The sequence below is a fragment of the Myotis davidii genome, unplaced genomic scaffold (genome assembly GCF_000327345.1).
Source record: "Myotis davidii unplaced genomic scaffold, ASM32734v1 scaffold77, whole genome shotgun sequence".
Taxonomy (NCBI): domain Eukaryota; kingdom Metazoa; phylum Chordata; class Mammalia; order Chiroptera; family Vespertilionidae; genus Myotis; species Myotis davidii.
In genome coordinates, this window is record NW_006289713.1 from 285091 (window position 1) to 295189 (window position 10099).

The 10099-nt window shown below is 39.2% G+C and overlaps 1 protein-coding gene across 2 annotated transcripts in view; it reads right to left on the minus strand.

The window, feature by feature from the left end:
- Positions 1-4630: 4630 nt before the first annotated feature.
- Positions 4631-10099, minus strand: part of LSM14A (LSM14A mRNA processing body assembly factor) — a 77442-nt gene continuing 71973 nt past the window's right edge. For both annotated transcript variants that reach the window (XM_006762165.2, XM_006762164.2), the window contains one exon: positions 4631-6536. In XM_006762165.2, the coding sequence (XP_006762228.1) occupies positions 6513-6536 (24 nt within the window). In that variant the 3' untranslated portion in view covers positions 4631-6512. The remainder of the gene's footprint in view (positions 6537-10099) is intronic.

A 10099-nucleotide genomic window follows, 5' to 3' on the forward strand; every position in this document is an offset into this window, starting at 1 on the left:
TGACTCCTTTCAAAATTCCCTCTGAAAGTTTGAGCCTGGTTTCTCCCAGACTTTGCCAATTCATCTTTTCCATTTGTTAAATTTGCTTTGTATATTTTTGCTGTAAGAAATCATAACCATGAGTATGGTTACTTGGGGATTCCCAAGACAGATTGAACCACACAAAAGCTGAAGTCATTTGGAAGAATAGAAGCATAGAGTAAGAGGCAAGCAGTTACCAGGTTTTTCAAGACGATGAGCAGTAATTAGGTCATTAAATGATCAAATCAGGAGAGTGAGAGGGCTATATGAGCCTCAACAGAGTAATAGAGGTTTTATCAGGAGAGGGAGGAGAGCAAAGACACCAAGCCCACATCCTGAACATAGGTTTGTAGGGCAAGAAATACTCCAATGTCATCATTGGGGAAAGCTGGTGATGGGGATATTTCCACCATTTCCTGGACTTATAAGAGTGGCTCATTGTGCCTAAATGTGGAACTGTTCTTAGAGGTCTTTCAAAGGCTAAGAACATAGAGGATTAACCCTGAATCTGCTCTAATATACACATCTGTCTACATTGGCAGTACATCAGGGTTTTCTGGTACCTTAGGGTAATGAATTACTGGCGGAGCACACTGGTGTAGAGTGGTATCACAGCTGGGCACTACTATCTTTCACCATATTCATCCTCAAGAAGTGTAAACCAATGTTCCTCTCACCCACTTTAGCTTTGGCTTCTTTTGCAGAGGGAAAGACATTGCCAGCATTATTTTAATAGCCAAATATAGAAATTATCCAAATGTGGCATCATCAGAATGGATAAATTGTAGTCTACTGACACAATGGAATATTACACTGCAATGAAAATAAATACTTCACAACCAAATGCAACAATATGTTCAACTCATAAACACAATGTTGAGCAAAGAAGCTAAGCATAGATAAAGCATATATTATATAATCCCGTTTATAGAAAGAATGAAAAACAAGCAAAAGCAATTCATCCTGTTAGAAGTCAGGACAGTAGTAACTCTTGAAGATGCAAGGGGTTACTGAAAGGCAGCTGTGTGTGTGTGTGGGCTAATAGGGGTACTGTTAATATTCGGATTCCTAATCTGGGTGCTTGTTACATCAGTAATCATGATTATTATGCACATGATTTCAGTGTGCATATACTTTAAAACAAAAAGGATACTCAATATATGTGAAAAAAAGCAAGTACATATTTTACAACAGTACATTTACCATGAATCCGTTTTTGTTGAAAAGTACATGGCTGTACAGAACAATGCCAGGCAGAATATACACTCAAATAGTGATAACAATGGTTAGCTCTTGGTAGTGGAATTGTAGATGATTTTTCCTTTTCTTTTACCTATTTTTAAAAACCGTCCTCAGTACTTCCCATATTCTTTTTACAATGTATTAATTTACAAAAACAAAACTATAACTACTTGCATTTTGTAAGCTGCAACATAAAAGACTTTGGGACAAAGAAATGCTATTAAACACTGGGGAATGGAGCAAGAGATAACCATCACTCAACCAACTCATAAAAAAATTTATAGAACAATTTCAGCACAAGCAAAATCCTGAATTGCAATGGTGGGATTTGCATTCTCATCAATCCTGTGTGAGACTAATACCCAAGGATTACCAGAATTAGGTGAGTACCAGGCTTATAGAGGCACACAGACATCTGTTCCTGTCCTCTGTAATGGGATAACTATAAACCATTTACAATCAGTACAATCTTGTCTGGGCCCAGGCTTCTCACGCCCCCTCAAGATTAGCATTCTTTGCTCTCTTCCCCTTCCACTCCCAGACTGCTCTTCAAGTCGGGAGGCAAAGGCAAGGCTTTCTGGGCCATGAGCTCTTTTGCTGGCTGCTCTCAGTTTTTTCTGTGCACCTAAAGTATGAATCACTCTAAGAAAGCCTTATTATTGAATTAAAATATGCTTTGGTCTCACAGAGCTGCTTTGTTTCTTTATAGACCACAACATTGGACATTAGTGCATTTTAAAGCGTTTCCTTAAAACCAACATTCATTATAAACTAGAATCAGATTCAGGTTTATTTTGGTATGTTTATGAGCTAAACCTGAGAACATTATATCAGTCAGCCAAGTTAATTAAATATGAAGACAGCTGGAATTTAAAAGACACACATACCACTAGCTTCAGCTATGCACCATCACTGAGAACAGAAACCACATTAGATTCATAGTTTCACCACGTGCTCTCATAGCTAGATTTATAAATGTCCCCAAACCAGAAGCTTGCTTTTAACAGTGGCTCTGAAAAACAGGATATGAACTTTGCATCACCCCTCCTCAGAAGGCTGGGATTATAAGAGTAGGGACTGGGACCTGTACCTCTAGCTTCCTCGTGCACACACTGGCTGGCTGACTGGCTGTCGCTGGCCTCTGCTGCTTAAAGCTACATTTTCCCTTACTTCCCTCACTTAATCAACTCCTACTCATGGGATACCTCTTTTAAGAAGTTGTCCCTGTATCTCCATCTTGCAAGAAGCTAAGGCAGCCTGCTCTGAGCAAATCCCCATTTAGCATCCTCACATTCAGGGATTAACGGAGCTATTTTACTTCCCTAAACTTGAGTCCAATTGTATTAATACTTGTCATCCTTTAAAAACACACTCAAAACAGGTAAACTAAGCAAACTGAAGAGATCACTAAGCTCCTTTAAGAGATCACTCATGATTGTGACACTCTCCGCACTCAGTTTAAAACAGCTTACAGCTGGAACCGGTTTGGCTCAGTGGATAGAGCGTCGGCCTGCGGACTGAGGGGTCCCAGGTTCGATTCCAGTCAAGGGCATGTACCTGGGTTGCAGGCACATCCCCAGTAGGGGATGTGCAGAAGGCAGCTGATCGATGTTTCTCTCTCATCAATGTTTCTGGCTCTCTGTCTCTCTCCCTTCCTCTCTGTGAAAAATAAATAAATTAAAAAAAAAATAAAACAGCTTACAGTCTCTAAACCAGCGGTTCTCAACCTGTGGGTTGCGACCCCTTTGGCGGTTGAATGACCCTTTCATAGGGGTAGCCTAAGACCATCCTGCATATCAGATATTTACATTACGATTCATAACAGTAGCAACATTACAGTTATGAAGTAGCAACGAAAATAATTTTATGGTTGGGTCACAACATGAGGAATTGTATTTAAAGGGCCAGAAGGTTGAGAACCACTGCTCAACTAAGAGGGCAGGGGTATCTTGCAACACTGAATTCAGACATGATTACATCTATTAGCACTGGTGCTTACAGAAGCTTCTTTCAGGCACATAACCCAGAAACAGGGACAACAGCCATGTAAATCTGAGACACAACACACATTCATTTCCTGTATGCTAGGAACAAAATACTCAAGTCTTGGTACTCAAAGTAGCCTAACCTTGGAGGAAAGATTCTGTCCTGCAGAAATGTCTGTGCCCCCCCACCCCCTTCCACCCCCCAAACACACACACACACACACACACACACACACACACACACACACACTTGGTCCTTTCCCTCTCTCATGCCCTAGTCACAACCTGGATACACCAGATTTGGAAGGATGGGGAAATGAAAAAATAATCCTACTGAGAAAACTTCACCAAAGCCCTTAAAGGAGGGGGCTAGATTAAATGAGCCAGCTGTGATGTTTTAAAACTCTTTTTCTAAGCCTGGTTGATTAAAAGGATTAAAACTACCTATGAAATGAAGACTGATTCCTAGGCTCCACTATAAAACTTCAGAAGGAGAGTCTCCAGGTGTGGAGCATGGAAATTTGGACTTTAAGAGTGCTTCTCAGGAGATTCTGATAAGAGATTTGTGAACCACCAGAGAGGGAACTGGATGGAGTGGTAACTCCTACTGTGACAATGGGTTCCCTAAATGCTGACACTGCTACTGGGAGTAAAGTCCCTTTATACTTGTCCTTTCATGTCCCATGTATAAAGTTAGTTTGGGGGGCAGGGAGGAACTGAATCCCCCACTCATTGTCTTCCCACGTGGAGGGAGTTCAGCTAGTATTTCTCAAAGTGGAAGGGCTACTGCTGTATTTTGGGCTGGATAAATGATTATGTGGCACTGTCCAGCATAGTGTAGGACATTTACCATCCCTGACCCTGACTCTTAAATGCTAATTGTTCCTAGTCATTGGGACAGCCCAAAACACATTTCTTCACTTTCCTAATTACTCCTAGGATGTCAGTTCAGACTCTGATTAAGAGCCATTGAGCTGGATTAACATTCCTGACCTATCTTTCTACCCCTTACATTAAGTTCCAATTTTGGAGGGGAAAAAGGTCTATCCAATAAGTGAATTTAGGAGGAGCCAGCCCTTCCCTCTCTCCTCATTTGCACCTGCCTGGCCAGAGGTCACATTCTAGACTGAGGTTTTCCACTTGGCTGTCTCCTCATGTCGCAGATTTGAACTTAGGTGTGGTCTCCACTCTAGAGGGGGAGAAGGGGGCTTGTTCCTTTACCTAAACACCTATAACAATAAATAAATCTTAGAGAGAAAATAATTTAGTTCTTTTAGGGAATATAAACATGACCATAATTCCGTTCTGACATTTTAAAGATGCCTTTATCTTTCTATTGTAAGAAAACATTACTGTTTAAAGAGAAAGAACTTTGACGAACATTTTTTATTGAAGAGTTTTATTCTGTCTTAGAATAAAATCCTTGCTTTAATATTGTAAGGTGCACTGCAGGTATGCCATGCTGCCAGTTATTGGGGCACCAAATGCCCTAGTCAGTGACCCAGAGGGCTTGGAAAATGCATGAATTCATATTTTTAGAGCATGTAGAACTGGTATTTACAGTTTTTCTTCTCGAAACAGGCCCAGGACATCTCAAACAGTCTATAAGTATTGCCATAGCACTTGCTTTGATGTTAAGAATGCCTCAAAAATGTGTTCAATATCATGATTTATGGGTCCTCCAAAAGGTTTTGTTGTTAACATGCAAACAAACAGTATTAAACAATATTATCTAAATTATGGCTGTCAAGTACTGAAACTTAATGAAACCAAATTACAAAACATCTTCTTGTAGAGCTATACAAAAGATATAAAATTAAAAATATCAACCATCTTTAAATATTCTAATTCTACTGTGCAGTTTTCCACATCTTTATCACTACTGAATAGCTTACGGAGAAAGTTAACAAAATCAAGAGAGATAAGAATATTTAAATCTTTGGATCCCTTTATTCCATGGCCTTCATAAAACACAAGGTGGCCAGATTTCCCCCCAGTATAGCTTAAAATATCAAAAAGATTTACTAGTAATTTATAGTTAGCAATGAACTCTATATTGAGTTATTTGTGAATCACAGGCCCAAGGACCAGTGCTACGATATCTGATAAGTTGCCAAAATAATTTCTAACACTCTGAATCCTCTTGAAATATAATGGAATGAGTCAACTTATCACGACAAAATTCCAGGCATTATCAGGAAGAACAGGTTAATTGCTGCCTAGTTTTACTGTCTTAAAAAAAGGGGAGGACTTATTTATTTGAAAATACAGCTAAGTACATGGTTATCTATGATTATTTACATTCATATACTGAAAATATCTATTATTTGGACAAATCCTGTGATATGCCATTTACTATAAAATGAAATTCTTACAATGAACATGAGTAATTTATCCTTAATAAAAGAATGTATCAAATCTTCATTTGTGTTCTAAACATTAAAACAGAAAATCAAAACCAAAAATCTTAAGCCTGGAAAGCTATGGAAAAAAAAAAAGACCCACCCATAGCTCTGTTCCTCAGCACAACTTCTGCAAGGACACAGTATGTTTGCTGACTTTAAAATGTTTATTCTTTAAAAAATTAGTTGCTTTTTATACAGCTATACAAAGTTCTTAATGTTTCTTTGGCAATGGAATATAATGGAATTTTATAACTATATAAAAAAGTTACCTTTGCCTAAGAAACAGTATTTACTGTGTGTATATAGGTGACCAACAAAATTCTCTACCATCCAGCACCCCAATTAACTGATGAAATAAGCTACCTCAAAAGGGATATTACAGGATTTCCAAGAAGAAAGGGAAAAAGATACACAGACACAGACACAGACACACACACACACGCACAAACACACCCTTCTGTGGCTTGAAACACAGTATCACGGCCCTAACTGCAGGTAACTTGCAATAATTGCCAAATACAATTTAGTGATAAGAAAAATCCTTTCAGTGATGAAAAAATACTTGTAAGTCCCATTGAAGTACTGCTTTAGTTTACACATAAGAAATTACTTAACCTTCTGCTATTTCAAATATATTTAATGCTCATTTTTAAAGATGAGCTGCCCCTTCCCCCCCAATATAACTGCATCATATCTTTGAAATTAAGCAGAAAAATAAACAAACCAACAAACAAAAAAACCCAGTGCTGGTGACAAATATACAGCGAATTCACTTCTTCATTCTTGGTAAAGGCTGAAACCAATTCTTAGGACCTTGAAGAGCTAGAAATTCACCTATTTCCAAAGACTTGTTTGTAGACTATGCAGCAACTTTGTTGTCTTTCTAAAAAAGGAAAAAAAAAATTAGCTGTTTCAAATTATTGGTTAATTAATAATCATTTCTTTCTAATATGCTTAAATATACTTTCCATTATCTTTAAATATATCCTCCCCTTACTCTCACATATAAATCTGTACCACTGATTTCCAGAAAATACTTTTTACTTCCATACCCCAGCAGGAGCTCATTATTTGTTAACTACATTTTCTAGTCAGTAGTAGAGTTAATTTATTTTAAAAAATGTTGTTTTTATTGATTTTAGAGAGAGATGAAAGAAGAGGGAGAGACAAGATAGAAACACTGATTGTCTGCCTCCTGAACTACCGCTACTGGAGACTGATCCCACAACCTGGGCATGTGCCCTGACTGGGAATTGAACCGGTGAACTCTTTTTAAAAAAAAATATATATTTTATTGATTTTTTACAGAGAGGGAGAGGGATAGAGAGCTAGAAACATCAATGAGAGAGAAATATCGATCAGCTGCCTCCTGCACACTCCCTACTGGGTTATGTGCCCGCAACCAAGGTACATGCCCTTGACTGGAATTGAACCTGGGAACCTTGAGTCTGCAGGCTGACGCTCTATCCACTGAGCCAAACTGGTCAGGGCATGAACTGGTAATCTCTTGGTGCTGAGCTACACCAGCCAGGCTCTAGTTAAAGTAGTTGTGTTATAGGCTAGTCCCAGCAAGAAGCCACCCCCCCAAGATACAGGTATACCCCACTATCTTTGATTGCCATCCTAATTACCTTTAAAAATAATGATAGAACTTAAACCTTCAATATACTACTACTAGTCAAATTCATCAAGTACAACCAACGATGTACTTTGGAAAAAGATTAATAAGATCTCTAAGTCTTTGATGTCTTTATTAAGTAATAGCATATCCAGACAGTAAAATAACATTTCTTTCCAAAGGGTCATTCCCTTAGGAGAAAGCAAATGATTTAGAAATTCATTTTAAAAGATAACTTTTAAATTTGAAATAAGTTTCTGAAAAATCTGAGAATTGACTGGGAAGTTTAAATAAGCAACTAGGGAAAAAGCAGTAAAAATCTCAGGGGCCTCTAACTTTCCAGTGAGACTAATCTTAAACTAAAGTCTTGTACACACACAGTATCAGAGCCAGGGGCTTCCATTTTCCTCAGAACTAGTTGCTGCTATGTATCTGGCTTATACTGCTGATTGTCATCCTGTTAGAAATACACATTTCCTATGCTAAAGACTAACTTTATCTGTGCATACAACACCAAAGCATTTGTACAATGTTGTTAAAGTAGAATACATATGGCATGGTGTAAGTTGGTGCAGAAAGAATTACGAGGAAGATGATCCTGCCACTCCCACCATAGCCAACCTTTACATGTTCCGATTTTTAAAAAATCTTTCAGAAAGCTATCTGATTAATCCAGATCTGTAAGAGCCCAAAAGCTGTGGTTTTCTGAAAGGAAAAATAAGCAAGAAAGAGGAGAGATGGAAAGAGGGAAAGACAGAGATGGAAAGAAGGACAGAGAGGAAAAAGTGTGAAAGGGAGAGAGAGAACCACACTGAGTCATTTGGGATACCCCATTGTCTCTGGATGCTCCCTGAAGAAACACATACTCAAATGGGAGGCAATCGGTCTCATCCATCCTGGTGGCTTAATGTCTTAGCAGCAGCGTATAAACCAGGAACTGGCTGTCCTCTTATTATCCCTGGCCTGACCCCCTTCCCCAGACACCCCCCCCCTCCGCCCATAAAAGGGAAGAAAGCACCATAGGACCAAACTCAACACAAATTTATGTTTCTAACATTATCCTTAAGGAAAATTGGGCTAGAAGTCAAAGAGGGAGTTTTGGCTTTATATATTAGTTTGTACCTAGATCCAGAGAGTTAACCTCTCTGGCTCGTTGGTTTCCTAACCCTATGTATTGGGGTGGGTTTGGAGACAGGTTCTAGTCTCTCACATGAGGATATTATTTTTATTGATTTTTCAGAGAATGAAAGGGAGGGAGGGAGGGAGGAAGGGAGGAAAGGAAAATGGGAAGAGGGAGACAGATACATCGACTGGTTGCCTCCCACACACACCGTGACCAGGGCTGGGGATGGAGCCTGCAATCTAGGTATGTGCTCTTGACCGAAATTTGAACCTGTGACCCCTCAGTAACCACTGAGCCCCACTGGCCAGGGCAGTATATGGATATTTTTAAAGAGTCCTAAAAATTGGTATTTCTATCAAATACACGTTTTCATTAAGCTATCAGATTTGCTTATGCTCACCCTAAAAATGTAATGATTCATGCCAACAGAGCACAATGACCAAAACCAATCATTACATGAAAGCTACTACAAATACTATTGATATCCACTTTGAAAAACGAGTTTAATCCTTGCGGGTAAATCTCCTACTAGTATATGTAATAGTGATCACTCACTATTTCTACCTTTGAAGGAGCCAAATGATATGATTTGAAGGCACAGGCTGCTGAGAAGGCCTCTGATGACAGGCAGAGAGGGTCATTCAACTTTGTAATGAACAATCAAGGGCTAGCCACACTGATGGGCCTTTGTTGCCACCCAAGGCTAAAGTAAGTACTCCTAATGAACATATGCTAAGCACTTACTTCAAGTCCATGATGGCTCCATGCTGAGCAAGTGTTTTGGTGGAATACATATTTACTAATGCCAAGAGGCTCCCACATAGCTGGTGATACAAAACAAAATGCATGAAATAGGGAACATGAATGTATTTAACGTGTACACTAGTGAAAGCAGATACTACAGGAGGTGAGAAAAGGAAGATCAGTGGAGGAAGGAAGAAGTTTATAAGAACAGAGGAAACCTTGGGTAAGACTGTGAAGTATAAGTGAAAGGGATCCCTTGACTTTTAGCTGTGTCTAACTTCCCACTGGACTATAAACACCAAGGAGACAGGACTGAGTCAGTTCTGTTTACCACCAATGTCCAGCACAGTGCTTGGCATATACAAAGAATTCCATATATATTTGGTCAATGAATGAATGAGGTCAGAGTCTGAATCAAAAAACAATGTGACTATGAGTGAACTTGCTTAAACCAGGTACGTTAAAGGGTAATAAGAAATGGGGCTGGGTATGTCAAATGGGACCTTCAGTAAGAGGAGGCAGTGCAATGTCACATTAGAACTTTTTAACCACCAAGGCAATGCCTCAGGGTCCAGTGAATCTGTCACTTCTTGAAAGACTCAGGCAGATTTTGTCCGAAACACACTAGGGCAGATAAAGACTCATGCAGACAACTTGCACAATGCATTCTAATACTGCAATATACAGGGTGGGGCAAAAGTAGGTTTACAGTTGTTCATATGGAAAATAATCCTCCTATCTAATAAAAGAGAAACATAGTAATTGGCGTACAACCGCTACCATTCCCATTGGCTAATCAGAGAGATATGCAAATTAACTGCCAGCTAAGATGGTGGCCGGCAGCCAGGCAGCTTAAACTAAACATGAGGCTTGCTTGCTTCAATGACGGCGGACTCCAACTTTCCCCACCTCCCGCTGCAGGCCTCTGAGCGGGCAGTTTATGAAACATTGTAACATATAG